Genomic DNA, 15,863 nt, shown 5'->3' with positions numbered 1-15,863 from the left:
ATTATAATTAATAATAATAAATGATTGAGATTAAAATATTTTTAAGTTGAAATAAAAATCTGATATAATGATTAAATTTTTAATAGATTCATTAAGAAAACATCACTATGACCCCACTCACCACTCACCACTCACCACTCACGTGACAATCTTCTCTCAAAATGCACCTTTTCGTCTACCTTCCTCGCTCTGACACAATACTCAATATGTGTCCACCTTCTCTGTCAACAGAATACAACCACCCAGTCATTTGTTCCTTGCTTCTCCGTTCCATCCCTCTGCATTTCACATACCATTCATTGTAATGTTATTTAATTTTCACTATTTTTTCACAAAGAAACACAACCTCTTACTATTTTTTTTACTTTTAATAATGACAAATAATCTTTAATTTTGATATAACTCATACGAATTATTTAATCCGTATACTTTTTAATAAATAAAAAATATTTATTATTAAAAAATTTATTATATTAATAAATTAAAAAATATATTTTTGAAAAAAAATAAAAAATTACGTGATCCATAAGTGTATTTTTAAATTTTTTTTAAACATGTTTTTTTTTTAAAATTTATTAATAAACTAATTTTTTAATAGTAAATATTTTTTATTTATAAAAAATATATGAATTAAATAATTCATATGAGTTATCACAAAATTAATTATTTAAATTTATATGCACATTAAATATACATTAAAAATTTTAGTGTTATGTACAACAAAATTATTTATTTTATAACATAATTAACCTATTAGCATAGTTGGCGAGAGTGTTGTGTTAATAACCTGAAAGTCATATGGATTAAAATTGGAAATGAATAATGATAGTTAAAAATTATTATAAATTATCTTTTGAATTTTTAACATACACATCATCATTTAAATGAGAGATTAGAGACTATAAATAAATATTTTATTTTATTAGAGAGCAATAACAAAAAAAGTTTAATAGGGATAAAAACAAAATTTAATTATTTATTGAGGATTAAAAATGTATTTAAATCAAAATTATTACTATATGAAATTTTTTGTAATAATTTATGACTAGGTGGCTTCATTTACTAATAAAATAAGAGATGGAAATTGATATATATATATATATTACTCCTGAATAAGAAAAAACATTTCATGAGTATGCTCAAGACAAAATTGTAAAAAATAATAGAATAAAGAGTTAATTAAGTTTTTAGTCCTCAAATTATGAGGTTTTAAACTTTTGGTCCCTAAAAATAGTCTTTTGTAAAGTGATGAAATGTCATAAAACAATACAGATTAAATGTCACGTGTATGTCAAATAAGTTTGATTATATTTAGATGAATAATTAAAATATTATGTTGTTAAAATATAAAAGAAAAATAAAAAAGTCATTGTTAAACCCTAATGCTCCAAGAACCCATAAACGAATAACAACTACCCATGATAAAATCTTCAACTTGAAGCAACAATTTATCTTTCTCATTTATAATCTATGGTGATATTCCTAATCATTTAAGTAGACAACTCAACACTTAACTTACTAAAAAATTAAATGAATAATTAAACTTTTTTTTAAAAGGATGAGGACATGTATGTAATTCACTTTAAAATATTTAACTCAACTTTGACAACCTTAGATTAATTCAAAGGGATGGCAAAGATATATAAAAAGAGAAAATGAATGTGTAATTAGTAAAGTTTGGAAAAGGAGAAAATACACTTATAGTCAGTGAAAACCTAAGGGAAATATTGCTATAATTTACTCAAAATAATATGATTATAATCTATAACCCTTGTGTAAAGTGGGGTAGCACTATAGCATGATGCTCTTTACAATTTTCTCTCGCTAATTTGTCAATTTGTGCAATGTCCTTTTTTTTTTGTTGATGTCTCTCCATTACATTATTTATTAAATCTCAAATATTTTTATCTTTTTTTTTCTCTTAGCTGTACAAACTGTGGTCTAATTTTTTTGTACAAAAAGTAACATTTTTCTATAATTTTAAGCAGCCATAGAGCCAAGAGAGTAAGGTACCCTAGCATCAACAATCCAAGAATCACGTTCAGTTGAATTAACAAGTTCAAAGAACCTCCCCGGATAATATTTAGTTGCTTCAACAGATGTTATGGTCTTAACACCTGGCCATTTAACTCTTTGCGAAGTGTCAGCACCAGGGCCCTTGTTATTATACTCGTAATATATACATGTCTCTTTGAACTGACTTCCCATCCATGCCATGTACCCTTCTGGTAAAAAGATGTTGTCAATTTGAGAGTCCATGATCACCACCTTTGAGTATGGCCTCCATGGCCTTCCAAGGTATGCTATCTTGCGTGTTAGTTGAGCCACTTGGGGTTCCCCTGAGAAGTGGCAACTTTGGAACACAAGGCCACTAGCGCTATCAACTTTGTTTCTGCCACCAGCTGTCACCATGCATTGTTGATTAGGTAAAGGTGGTCTCACAATTAGTTTGCAGTTTTGGAACACTCCAAACGCATCTCCAAAGATAAAGTCAATAGTGCCAGTGATAGTGCAATCACGGTAGAATTGGCGTTGAGATTGGACGTAAAGGGTGTCTTGGAACGCGTCCATTTGACAGTTATAAAAAACAGCTTGGTCTGCCGTTACTCGAAGTGCCACTGCTTGGTGTTTCTCAGCCCCTGCTGTGTTTTCAAATCCAACATCCTTGGCCATGAAGTTGGCAGCATTAACAGCTGTTAATTAATGACTTACAATAAGTTAGGTAACCAAATATTAGTCTCACACCTTATGTTTATAAAGGGGTGCAAAAGTGAATTATAGACAATATATCAGTATAACTAACTATGAAGGTTAATTATATATATAAAGAGCCATGACACTCTTTTTGCATTGCATTTTATCTACATTTGTGTTACTTGGATTAGAAAACTCACAACGAGACATATGATTGAAATGAAAAAAGGAGATAGAGAAATATGAAAGGAGTGCGAAAAAACATAACTTTATATTAAATTATAATTTCAGATTTCAAATTTTAATTAGTCTCTATTTTGTTTACTGTTTTTTTTAGTCTCTAGTATATTTTATCACTTATAATTATTCTCCAGAAGGATTAAAAATTCTACAAGCACCATAAACTTATTCAACCCAAGAATGTCCTATAATATATATATATATATAGATGGATATACATAAAAGGGATTTTGTGATACTTACCAAAGGTAGCAGAGTTGAAAGTTTGGACACCATCTTTGTAATTTAAACTACCACTGAACCTCGTCTTTTTAGGACCATCTCCAATAACTGTGACATGGGTCATGTCCATGCCCACATTCACATTTTCTTTGTACACACCAGCCTTGACATAGATCACAAAAGCTTGAGCATTTTTAGGGGGAACAGTCTTAAGAGCATCAGTGAGTGTTGCAAATTGGCCAGACCCATCTTTTGCCACAGTTGCATTAGGTTTAATACTTGAAAGCCCTAGAAGACGTCTTTGCCCTTCACTCACCCACGAAGGGTAACCATCTACAAGTGCTTCTTCCTTAGAGCTGAGAAGTCTCCTATTATTACCAACAAGTGAGCTTATGTTAAGATCCTTGATTAAGCCAGAGATGAAATTGATCATGTCCAATGCATTGCTACTAAGCTCCAAAGATGCGTTCATAGCCTTTGCCATTTTCTCACCTGCTTTTGTGTTTGTGTTCTCAAAACCATCCAAGCATGTTTGTTGGTGAGAAAGACTCCCCGTGAGCCAAACTTTTAGGTCATAAACATATTCACTCAACTTGATGAATTCAAACTTGTCCAATGTCTCAATGGATTTCTGAACACCATCAATCGCATAATCAAACACTTCCTTGCAAATATCCATTGCTTGTCTTGTCATGTTGTCCTTGGCCAGCTCTTTGTAAAGGGTTGAGTTCTTTATGTGGTTCAAAAGTTCCACGGCCGAGGCATTGAACGCGGCCTTGATGAGCTCCTTTGTGTCCGCATTTTCGTCCGACGACGCTTTTTCAAGGCTCTTCTTGCAGGTTTCTTTGTATTCTGTTGAATTGCAAATCATTTCTACGTTGTTCCTTTGAGCGGTTTGGACACGAGATTCATCATCCCCTTCTTCTCCTTTATTACCTCCACGGTTTATTGTAACTGCCACCGCGGCCACCATCGCCACAAGAAGGATTGAAGAGATGCCAAGAACGGCAAACCTTCTTTTTTGTTCTTTACCATCGTAATCAGCCATACCCTATATGAACATGCAATTCTAGACTATGATTTCCCCTTAACAAGATGGCAAAAGAATAAGGAATAGTGTTTTGTTTAACCTTTTGTGTCCCCTTCTTCTGGGTAGCTTTTCTCAAAGTTGTAATTAAAGCACTTATTCTTTCTAATTTATGACTGCGATTTTATTTATACTCGCTCTAAATTCTCACTTCATTTGTTAAATGGAAGGTGGGAATATCCCTTATGAAACGGAGGGTACTTTGTAATGTATGTTTAATATATCCAGACATGTTACCTAATTCCTAAACTTGACATGTTTGTTTAAATTTGGCATGTTGTTTAATATATCCAGACATCAATTAAAATATGCTAGTTGTTTAAATTTGGCATGTTGTTGTTAAGAAAACGATTGTTAAAATGGTTTAAAGGATCTCCTTGAATCAAGAACTTTAGAGCTAATATCAGTTTTTGACGTATATGCTTGCATGGCCTTTGAAGTTTTTTTTTTAATTAATTTTATTCATTGTAACTTTTTTTTTTTTTTTTTTGCGTGTGTAAATAGGAAGTGTTCTACCTAATAATGAAAATTTATTTCATCAAATTTGAAATAAATTTTACATCTCAAAAAAATATTTTTCATACACAAATAATAGTTAAATTTCATTTTTAAAGAACTTATTATTTACTAATTATATTAAATTTTATTGGTTAAATCTTATTATTATCATGCATGAAAACTACATACCCAAATCGATAATTTCATTAATTCGCAACAAAACATGGCTATATGTATATGCAGCTAGGCTAGGTTTGTTTTTTTTTATTATTTGTAAATATAATTTTAAATATTTGTAACTAACTCAGAAAAAATAAAAAAATCTTAAAATATTAATTTACTTAATAAAGAGTTATTGACTTAAATATAAATTAGGCTAAATAGTCACTTTCATCCCTAAATGTATAATTTATTGACAAGTTCTTGAAATATAAATATATAAAATTTAGTCCTCCAAAGTATCAAAGTGTAACAAATATATTCGATCGTTAATTTTCGTCTGTTGATAAAATAGCCTACGTGATACAAAGAGACAAATTTTTCACTGAAATATTTGTCAATATGATCATACTGACTAGATTGGACGAAAATATCAGTAAGATATCATTTTTGAACATAAATGTCAATAATTTTTTGTTGAACGATGTTAATATTTTTTATTGGAGAAAAACCTAAAGGTGAGTACATTCCATTGGACGAAAATGTCAATAAATTATCATTATTGGACGAAAATGTCAATAATTTTTTTATTGGGTCTAAGTATCAGTATATTTTTATTGGACTAATTTGTTAGATCCAAAATTTTGTTTCATTTAAGGGAAAAATATAATTTTAGGATAAAATATAATTTAAAAGTAAATTTTTACCATTTTTTATTATTAAAAGTATAACATTACAATAATCACTAATATATTGATAAATATAATTTAAAAAAAATATAATAATAACAATAATATTAATTATCAATAATAATTTATGTATCATAATAAAAATTATTTAAAATAAACATTATACCAATTTAGCAAAATAAATTGTTACCAGTACCAATCATTACAAGTTTTTCTAAATTATAATAATTAGTCACAATCTACTATAAATAAAAAATAATATATCACATATTTCACTTATTTGAGTTTTAAGTATTTTATTAACGGTAACGAAAAAAAGTTAATGGTTAAATATATTTGTCGTACTTTTTACATTTTTGGAAACTAAAATTTGTATTTTCATCTTTTAAGGACACATTTATCAATAAATTACACGTTCATGGACCAAAATGACTATTCTATTCCTATTTCTAGACGATAGGAAGACGAAAAGTCAAGAAAATATTATATGACAAACATATCCTTATGTTGACAATTAGAGATGACCGTATTGACAATTATTTCGATGACAAATTCATTCTTCTGTACCACGTAGACTATTTTATTAACGGTGACCAACAAAAATTAGCGGTCAAATATATTTGTTGCACTTTTTACACTTCCAAAACTAAATTTTGTATTTTCATCTTTCAGGAACACATTTATTAGCGAATTACACATTTAGGGATAAAAGAAAAATATAAAATAAAAATTTCACACAAAATTATAGCCACAAATATTTATGAGAAAGCTCATTCACTTTAGAGTTAGAACTTAGGTATACTTATGCATATTCAAGATTCATTACTCCCTACATTGGAATACACTATGAGAAAGATTATTTTGAACAACCTCATGTGTTTCATAATGCTTCCAGGAGCATTTTGAAACATGGCCATTTTCATAGAGGTTTTCTCCATGGAACATTTTCTTGGTCTAAGTTTAATTTCCCGTTTCGCTTAGTTTTTATTTGATGACTTTCATTTAGCCCCGTGGAGAAGTATGTTCAGGTTCTCAAAGCTTGGCTTTCTGTAGTTCTAACTTGGCTATGGTCCCCAAGTGAACTTCATCTGGACCGTCCGCAATTCTCAGAGTCCTTGAAGCTGCCCAGAGATGTGCCAGGACTGTGTCAGATGATACACCAGCTGCTCCATGCACTTGTATCGCCATGTCAAGCACCTTCAGTGCCATGTTCGGTGTGGCTACCTGCTCCAATGCCAAGCACAGTATTGAAAGAAATCAACATTACAAGTGAAGTGATAGGAACCTAAGATTAGAACAGTATGCTGTGTTACAAACAATTACCTTCGCCATTGCTAATATCCCTCGAGCTTTTTTGTTGCCATGCCTGTCAAGTTGGTCAGCTGCTTCCAACACTAACAATCTGGTGCTCTCTAGCTCTATCCGGCACTGAAGAACAGAAGCTAAGTAAGCAGAAGAGTTTCTGAATAAAGTTAAAACAGAAAGAGGTTTCTATTCCAGCCACTTCCAGATTTCCCCCCCCCCCCCCCCCCCATTCCTATTAGAATCCTCATACCTTGGCCATATCTGAAATAAATGAACCATGTTGAGCAATCAACTTCCCAAATGTTCTTCTGCTAACAGCTCTTTGAACCATCATATGCATGCCTCGCTCAGCAACACCTATCAGTCTCATACAATGGTGGAGCCTTCCAGGACCAAGCCTACCCTGCAAGAATGCAAGTCATCAGCACATGAAAAATATGCTTTTTGGTAATTAAAGCAAACATCTCAAACAATATAGGAAGATATAGCATTTGCGGTCAGAAACCCCAAATAACTCCCACACATAAATCCGTAATTTCTTCTACATTAAAATATATTAAAACTATTATTGGCGTGTCCACTTTTAAATGATAATTAATACTTAAGAAAAGTCTCATCTTAAATTATTGGGCTGTTATCTAGATGTTTGCCAATGTTCATCTATAATTATGGGTTCACATAAGGAATGGTCCTCTCTGGACTATTGGAATGAGCCTCATGGTTTTCCCCTTAAAAGGGTGCCTCATGGGGAAACATGAACATCTTTCAAAGTTCAAACCTTAGTGCTATCTCAATTTTAATACTTTTGAGACTGTTTAGTGCTTCGTATGGTGTCAATATTTTGGGACTGTCAATTTATCATGGTGTCCACATTATTAGTCAGCCGCTATGGAAAAAATTAACATTGATACTTTTAGCAAGTATTACACATGAAAGTTGAAGCTCTGCAAGTTTTCTAATAGAACTAAAATTTAATTGTACAAAAAGATGATTAAGTTGGTGATAACAGGGTTCAAACCAACATCACATTCCAATATTCAACCTAAAGGAAATATTTTCCACTTACTTGGGCAATCTCAAATCCACGTCCTTCGCCAAGTATGATGTTTTTTGCGGGCACACAAACATTTTCAAATGTTATTTCTGCATGCCCATGCGGAGCATCATCAAAGCCAAACACTGTCAATGGTCTCTTTATGTGGATGCCAGGAGTCTTGACATCCACTAAGATCATAGATTGTTGTTTATGCTTCGCAGCGTTGAAGTCAGTTTTCCCCTGTCCATATGTTTTTATCACTCTCTGGTCTCTATTGACATGAATGGCACATGGACTGCTAATTCAATAACTTTCAACCAAATACTCACCATGACTATAAGAATTCTACATCTTGGATCCATAGCACCGCTTGTCCACCATTTTGTCCCATTGATAATATACGAATCTCCTTGCCTATTAAAGGAGAAAATTTAAGAAAATAAGTAGTCCATAGCCTCATAATTGTCTAGTTGTCTTCTATTAAGAAGCTTGACTTAAACCTATGTTTTTAAAATAATTGCCAATGCAAGACTGAACTCGTGAATTACTTAAAGATTATGGATAATCCTACCTTTTGATAGAACACTCAATATTGGTTGCATCGGAAGATGCAACATGTGGTTCTGTCATTGCAAATCCAGACCTAATTGTCCCCTCAAGCAAAGGAATTAGCCATTCTTGTAGTTGCTCTTTATTTCCATAGCGCAGTAATACCTAATATGCAAAGTAATTCTACTAAATTAGACAAAAATGCATCATAGAGTGCGTGGTAACGCTCAACCCGGGAGAGAATCCAAGTACAGTCAGTCAGTTATTGATCAACCAAGCAAATCTATAAGTTCCATCTTACCTCCATATTACCTGTGTCAGGTGCACCACAGTTAAACACTTGTGGAGCCCAAAGAGAACGACCCATGATCTCACAAAGGTATCCATATTCGAGATTTGTGAGACCAGCCCCTAATAGCAAGTCATTTGCATCACTAGAGTGATAATTATTGCTCCCATCAAAGAGAAGATTTCTTGCTCTCACAGCACTATCAAGCTGCATAAAAGCAGATACATTCAGAGCACCTTTTTTTTTCCTTTCAAAAAAACATAGTAACACTGAAAGCTAATAAAAGAATTTAAAAAATAATCATAGAAGCCAAATGTTTAATATTGCAATAGGCCATCTAGCTCTTCAGGCTGAATATTTTCTTAGCTGTCCAGTTGAGTTATATTTTCTAGAAATGCCCATCCCTCCAGCATCTCTAGCATCCATGAGTTCTTTTTCAATTCATGTTTCATGGACCCTTTATATTTATATTATTTTCTTTTTTAAGTATCCTTTTTTAACAAGCTTAGATTTTATCAAGTTTTTTTTTTGAGAGTGGGAGGGGGTAGGATATCTACAAAATATCTCATATTTGTGTTGTATCTTTGAATATTTAGAATACCTTACATGATCTTTATTAAAATATATGGCAAAATCAAGAAAATATCTAATTGAGGAGGCAATCTTAGGAGTTATTTCCTATTCCTTATATTTCTTGATTTATTTCCTTATTTAATTTAATTAGGCTTAGTAGTCTTATTTGTGAGCTTGGGTTGACTAGTAATGCAACACAAGTATTTTACCTAACTATTAGTACAAATAAGAACATTGATTTAGTAATTAGTATTGTATTATTAGATAATCCAAATAATTTCAACATATAACTCCCCAAATTTTGAAACTTCTGCATTGGCATTTTAATATTTCAATGTACAACTCACAAAGTTTGAGCTAAGGTGTATATTTAATAATCTTTCTAAACAAATCTTAAAAGCATTAATTTTGTATAAGGTCGAGTGCTTCACATCAAAAGCCTTAAATTTAACTTATCCTGTGACTAGTATTCACTAAAAGAGATTATGGACTATCTAGTAAAATAGTGTGAACTTTGACAATAAAAAGTAGAAAATGGTGAAAATACTAATATACCAATAATCAAGGTCTATAAGACTATAACAAATAAGTTCATGCCTATTATTGAAAATCATGAGGAATTGGTAATATATCAAACCTGATAGATGGATAAGAAAAGCTTCTGAAATCACAAAATACAGATAAAATAAAGTAAAGAAGAGAAAAATTAAGATGCATACAGGAATCCATAAGTTCCACAAGCCTTCTTTCTTTGCCATTTCCTTTAACTTTTCCTCTACTGGGTGAACAGTCCAACGTGAGTCTGATTGAGCAAGTTTATAAAATTCATTTTCCATGGGGTAAATATGTTCCTCCATGAACTTAATTAATTTGTTCCTCAGCACCAAAACCTTTTGATTAGGAACAAACTTCCCCTGATTTGAGAGTTCCTGTATATCATTCCCATTCGGTAACTCTTTGGAATAGTCTTGAGCGTTTGCATCTGATTTGTTAAGAGTAAAAATGCCTTAGCTATTAGTGCAATACTAATAATCTAGTAATATGATTAGCTTCAAGTAGAGTAACAAAGTATCTCTGAGATAAGTTACATATGAGAGCCCATAATGTTTAAATGCTATAACAGCAACCTGAGGGTGGATGCTGAGGAAGCACAGATTTGTGTTCAATAAATTTCCAAGCAGTATCTATAAGGCCATTTGTAAGTACTTCTGTGTGTCGAGCACGTTCACCGCCCGATGCATTACCCTAAATTGAAGCCACAAAATATTAAGGGTCTGTCTGTTTTCTGTTTTTAAAAACAAGAAAACAAAAAAACTTATTGGATAAAAATAGTTTTTTTTTTAAATTTCAAAAGAAATGCCTCTTTTCAGTTTTTAAAACAAAAAACCAAAACATCTTTAAGTTGTTTTGAGTTTTTACTTGTAGTTTTCTAATGTTCATGCTGTTCTTTGTACTATCTCATGTTCTTTTTTCCCCACTCTTACTACATAAAATTTAGATTTTCAAAACTGCTTTGTAAAATGATATTTTAAAAACTAAAACAAAAAATAATTCAAACACACCCTAAATCTTGAAACTTTAACGACAACAGCATCCCTAACAAGTTTAGATACCTTAACCCATCTATTATACACTCCTGCATAAATTGAAGCTGCCCGGAAGAAAGAAAAGGCAACATAGAACTTCCATTCAGCAACAGGCCATTTTCTTCGCTGGCATGCAAAACTCCATTGTTAGATCTCTAATATAGGCAAAAATATGACAAAAACAACTGATATAAAGAAAACACCATTTTTTATTTGAATCTAAATTCCATCACATAACTAATAGTGGAGTTTCCAATCCCTAAGAAGTCTTCAGGCAAAAGGTAATACATAAATTTCTTTTATCTATATCAGCAGACGTCATAAATGACACAAAAATCCAATTGAGGCACATATAATTGCAATACTTACTGCCAAAGAGCAGTAATCAGCCAAATATTCTGGTAATGAAGGGATTCCCTCAGGTAATCCAAAATGCTCTATACCTTCATGTACTTTTTCAGGTCCAATATCTGCAATATAAGGCTTCCAGGAAGAAAAAAACATGGATTGAACAAGTAATTCAATTAATCAACAAATTAGGTAATCTGAGTCCTGAGACAATGGTTCTACTTTAACATCAGTTCAACAAGCCAACAGAATAGATGAAAATACTAACCATAAAATTTATATAAACAAAATGCAAATTCAAAACAACTATGCTGTGCAATGTAACACATCTTTATTTGCCAAAAAGTCTTGATGCAGAAAAATGACAATATAGTACGTACCATACAGCTATATGCAACATCACACATTTGGTTACCAAGGGTAGACAATTCCCAGTCAAGTATTCCAATTACTCGATCCTGCAGCAGAAAGAAAACTTATCAGGCATAAGAAGTGGGTTCTAAGATGTCAATGAATTGTTATAAGTCCTAAATGCTAATATTGAGTCTTGACACTGTCCAAACTCCAGAGTAAACTATACATGGCATTGAGAACATAAATTTCTGTTTCTTTTTGTTTTTTGATCCATAGGAATCGAACTCAGATACAGGAGGGGGTATACAACAACTTATGCACATTGTTCAACCAATTGAACTAGATCTCTTAGTATTTCTGTTTCTAAAGTACAGCAGTTATGATACGCTAATTTTGAGCATGACCAGATAAAAAATCTATGCATTAATACTAGAACAAAGAAAAATACTTTTCACCCAACGGAACTTTAGGAAACTGTAAAATCTTATTATATGCATCTTACCTCTGTGGGATGGAACACAAGGTTGTCAATGCGGAAATCTCCGTGAACCAGACCTCCTGTTGCTCCCGAAGAATCTTCAGGAGGGATTTGATTCCGTAGCCAATCAATAAGGGCAAACATTTTTGGATTACTTGCAGGTTTACCCTCACTGGTTGAGGCAACATATTGCTTAGCCCACCTCTCAATCTAAAAAGAAAAAACCATCCATTAGCACTGTAGAGTTGATAAAATAAAACTATTTTGATCCTAACCCTTCTTTTTGTGTCCCGGTACAATAGCAGGACCAATAAATGGGCATGGGGAAAGGAAGGGATAAGTGCCTCATCAAACTTTTTAAAGAACCAAATGGAGAGCTCAACCTTTTTAAGGTCTCCGCAACATTCATTTTCATGAATTTTATTGTGTTGTAATAACTTCTTATTGCATCCATCTGTGTTCAGCTTTCTATCCTAATACAATATATCTCCTTGAAAAATAAAATTCAAGGAATAACATTGACCATAGATAATCATATAAAATAATTTACCTGTCTTTTGCAATAATCATTGCGTCGCCCGTAATTTCCCAGACCAATGGAATCTACATTAGCAGAATGTAAGGAAGCTAAGGCTTTAGCTGTTGCCCTGTAAATTGCCCTCCTCTTTTGAGATGTAACACCCTGACTCATTTACACAACACATGTTACAAATCAAACCAATGACGATTTAGCAATCACCAATTGCAGTTAAAAAAACCAAAACTAACTAGAAAACAAACCATACTGGTAACTTGGGGTCAAGAAATATGCGCCCCTCCAAATATTCCATGATATAAAACGCAGTTCCAATAACAGTTGGATCATTGCACAGACAAAAAACTTTGGGAACCGGAACTTTGGTATGAGTGCCCAATGCATGGAGAACCTGTTAATTATAGAGGCACATTAGGTTAATTCACTGCCAAAACTTCATACACTACTTGTGTTTGGACGAACATTAGCCAAAGGAATTCTGATTAAAATTAATTTTGAAGTAATATGATTATTCTGGAACATTTTAATTCTAAAAAAACTAGTTAATAGTAAAATTAAGCATAATTGTTTTTTACTCAAGGTAAAAGTTATCTAAAATTGTTGTGACTCAGAATCAATTAAGAATCTAGAATCAATTTCTCAATGTGAAACCAAATATGTGAACATTTACTCAAAATCATGTTAGCTGCTGATTCTAGATGATCTAATGTGAATCCAGACACACCATGATTTTTCTTTTATATTCAAATTCAAATCTAAAACAACTTAACAACATTCAATATACAATGTAAAAAGAGAAAACCTGAAACTCTCTGTCGACGGCATGAGCTGAAGCAAGCAATTTCCCCGGAGGCTTCTTCCTGAGAACATAGCGCTTCACCACGGAACCATATGAACCTACTTCCAACAAGTACGTGGGGTTGGATTGTCCATGCCCAAACTAGAACAAGATTTCACCAGAGTCAAAATAAAATAAAAAATCAAATTTTGATACAAACCCATATGAAAGAAAGGGGAGAGATGTGGTCCCGTAAACAAAAAAACTAACAATTAATAACTATAAGAAAAGGTCGAAAATAAAAAGAAGAGAAAAACCTGGGAAACGGTGAAGTGAGTTGGGGGATGAGGGAAGCCAGAAACGTGGGAAGAGCAATAGCGGAGCAGAGAGTCGTGGGGGAAGTGGTGAGCAACATTGAAGTTCGTTGCGAGGTCTGCTGTGTTCCTCGCCATATCCGAATTCGATCTATGAAATGACAGAAATTGTGAAGGTGCGGGACGATTTGGTTAAGTGTCACACTCCGATTGTGGGACCCTTGTCTACGATAAGTACCACGATGTCGTGTTAAACAAGATGCGAGTGAATATGTACAATTAGCAGTTTTTAATCATTGCGCGCTTTGGATTAATCTTCTCACCACGAACTGATAAAAAAAAAAAAAAAAGAAGAAAGCATTTGGATTCCTTTCGGATATCCTAAAATAAAATGCCGTATTATAATTATATATACATATATATTGGTAATTGGTAATTTTGAATTAAAAAAAATCATCCTAAAGGCATCAAAATAACTGGCGGCAGATAACTTTTTGTTAGTTGGCTCGTGCTGTTTGACTTTCTTGTCTAGTAGGAGACTAGGAGTACACTAAATGTTTGAAATTTTATATGTTGTGATTGTTTGAAGGAAGACTTCGAAGAAACTAAGAGATAGAAATAAAGATAGTTTTAACTCTGAAGTAAAAAGTGTTGAAAATGAAGATAATTTGTTTTTCGTAACAAAGGATGATGAGGTTACTAAAATAAAATGAGTGATAAATTTTGCTATCTCAAAGTACATTTGTAGAGATCAAGATATGTTTGACACTTAAAAAATGGATGGAAAATTTGACCATTTCAAGTTAGAGAATGGTGGAAAAACAAAGGTTGAAGGCATATGGAGTGTAAGGATGAAACTCCATGATGGTATTATTTGAACTTTCTCAATTGCGAGGGTTGTACCTTCTGTTGTTGTTAATATCATTTCTATGGGGGAGATGATATTACAAAGGTACAAGTATGTTGGTTCAAAGTAGGGATGTAAGGTGTACAAGGGGGGACACTTGGTATTGTGAGGATAGAGAAATAAAGGTAATATTTGTTATTTGGATGAATAAGCCTTAAAAAGGAACCATAATAGCAAAGTGAAGAAGAAAGTGAAGTTTTCTAATATTGTAGAAGTGTTGGGAGATTCCATTGGAGGGTGAGTTTGTTCACTTTTAAATTGATTGAATGATATTTCTCTTTTGACTTGAGAAAGTGAATTGTAGAGTTCCAAGCCAAAGCCAAAATATAAGGTACATTTAATGCGTAGTGAGAATTGAACTTTATCCACTAAGGTTTAGGTGATTTAAATGCAAAGTAGAAGATTACATTTTACTAGATGAAACTTATTTGAATAGATACATTGAATTTTTTTTGTGTCAATTTCCAAAAGAACTTATTTATTATAATTGGTGACAATCTTCACTGAAAAATAGAAAAGAGAATTAGTGGAGAAGATACACATGAAAAGAGTGTGAGAAGAGAGATTATGAAACAAAGTCATTTTGTTGAGAGAAAAGTATTTTTGTGTGAGAGTGTTATTATTTCTTGTAACCATTAAATGTGATACTCGAGTTTGTAGAGTGATACACAATTTAAGGAGGGTTATAATCTTGTAATCATTTTTGTGACACTGAAATACTTTTGAGACGATTTTGTGGATATAGGCAAGAGGTGTCGAACCATACTAAATTCTTGTGTTTATTATTATTTTTCCTACGGTATAATCTTTATTGTGTTCTCACAATCCTTTATAGGTGTGAAACATGTTTAACCATTAGTACTACAAGTCTAGATTGATAATTGTATATAAACATTCATTTATTCTTAATCACTTGTGATTGCAAAGCTAACTACCATTAGACATTATATAATGAAATAGAGCCACTTTGGGGTTCCCTATGAAATAAGGCATGGAACGGAACCACTGTGAAGAAATTTTACGAGTTACGAAGGAAACTTCGAGCTCATATTGATCATGGATTGAGAACGGGAATTGAACTCTATGAGCTCGAATTTCCCATTGTTCTTCAGTAGCCCAGTGGTAGAGCGGTCGACTGTTAACTGATTGGTCGTAGGTTCGAATCCTACTTGAGAAGATTTTCAATAACCTTATCATACAATTAACTAACTAGATATGGACA

General features: G+C 32.5%; 2 protein-coding genes and 1 non-coding gene across 3 annotated transcripts; 1 reads left to right on the top strand and 2 right to left on the bottom strand.

Annotated features, from left to right (window-relative positions):
* Positions 1-1,725: 1,725 nt before the first annotated feature.
* Positions 1,726-4,321, bottom strand: LOC100784682 (pectinesterase/pectinesterase inhibitor). Its single transcript, XM_003534788.3, has 2 exons — positions 3,178-4,321; positions 1,726-2,693 (listed from the first exon to the last, which is right to left on the bottom strand). Exons 1-2 carry the CDS (start codon positions 4,202-4,204, stop codon positions 1,981-1,983), a joined length of 1,740 nt encoding a protein of 579 aa, XP_003534836.1. The 5' UTR covers positions 4,205-4,321; the 3' UTR covers positions 1,726-1,980.
* Positions 4,322-6,346: 2,025 nt separating this feature from the next.
* Positions 6,347-14,081, bottom strand: LOC100778771 (probable acyl-CoA dehydrogenase IBR3). The gene is made up of 17 exons (XM_041005359.1): positions 13,738-14,081; positions 13,445-13,582; positions 12,893-13,033; positions 12,658-12,789; positions 12,132-12,317; positions 11,656-11,733; positions 11,297-11,410; positions 10,955-11,053; positions 10,469-10,586; positions 10,061-10,323; positions 8,781-8,975; positions 8,502-8,644; positions 8,260-8,344; positions 7,961-8,170; positions 7,145-7,297; positions 6,913-7,017; positions 6,347-6,813 (listed from the first exon to the last, which is right to left on the bottom strand). The coding sequence occupies exons 1-17, from the start codon at positions 13,870-13,872 to the stop codon at positions 6,622-6,624; spliced, it is 2,487 nt and encodes an 828-aa protein (XP_040861293.1). The 5' UTR covers positions 13,873-14,081; the 3' UTR covers positions 6,347-6,621.
* Positions 14,082-15,745: 1,664 nt separating this feature from the next.
* On the top strand, positions 15,746-15,818 carry TRNAN-GUU (transfer RNA asparagine (anticodon GUU)). The gene has a single exon. It is a non-coding gene; the product is annotated as a tRNA-Asn (tRNA).
* The last annotated feature ends 45 nt before the right edge of the window (positions 15,819-15,863 follow it).

The sequence above is a fragment of the Glycine max genome, chromosome 9 (genome assembly GCF_000004515.6).
Source record: "Glycine max cultivar Williams 82 chromosome 9, Glycine_max_v4.0, whole genome shotgun sequence".
Taxonomy (NCBI): domain Eukaryota; kingdom Viridiplantae; phylum Streptophyta; class Magnoliopsida; order Fabales; family Fabaceae; genus Glycine; species Glycine max.
Note: the sequence above shows the minus strand (reverse complement) of the source record. Positions and strands in the feature narration are given on the sequence as shown.

Excerpts from the sequence above, each read along its gene's own strand:
- LOC100784682 (XM_003534788.3), bottom strand. The coding sequence starts at position 4,204 with ATGGCTGATTACGATGGTAAAGAACAAAAAAGAAGGTTTGCCGTTCTT. Across the intron at positions 2,694-3,177 it reads TTTCAACTCTGCTACCTTTG|CTGTTAATGCTGCCAACTTC; the intron begins GTAAGTATCACA and ends ATTAATTAACAG.
- LOC100778771 (XM_041005359.1), bottom strand. The coding sequence starts at position 13,872 with ATGGCGAGGAACACAGCAGACCTCGCAACGAACTTCAATGTTGCTCAC. Across the intron at positions 8,171-8,259 it reads GTAGAATTCTTATAGTCATG|GGGAAAACTGACTTCAACGC; the intron begins GTGAGTATTTGG and ends ACATATGGACAG. Across the intron at positions 7,018-7,144 it reads TTATTTCAGATATGGCCAAG|TGCCGGATAGAGCTAGAGAG; the intron begins GTATGAGGATTC and ends TCTGTTCTTCAG.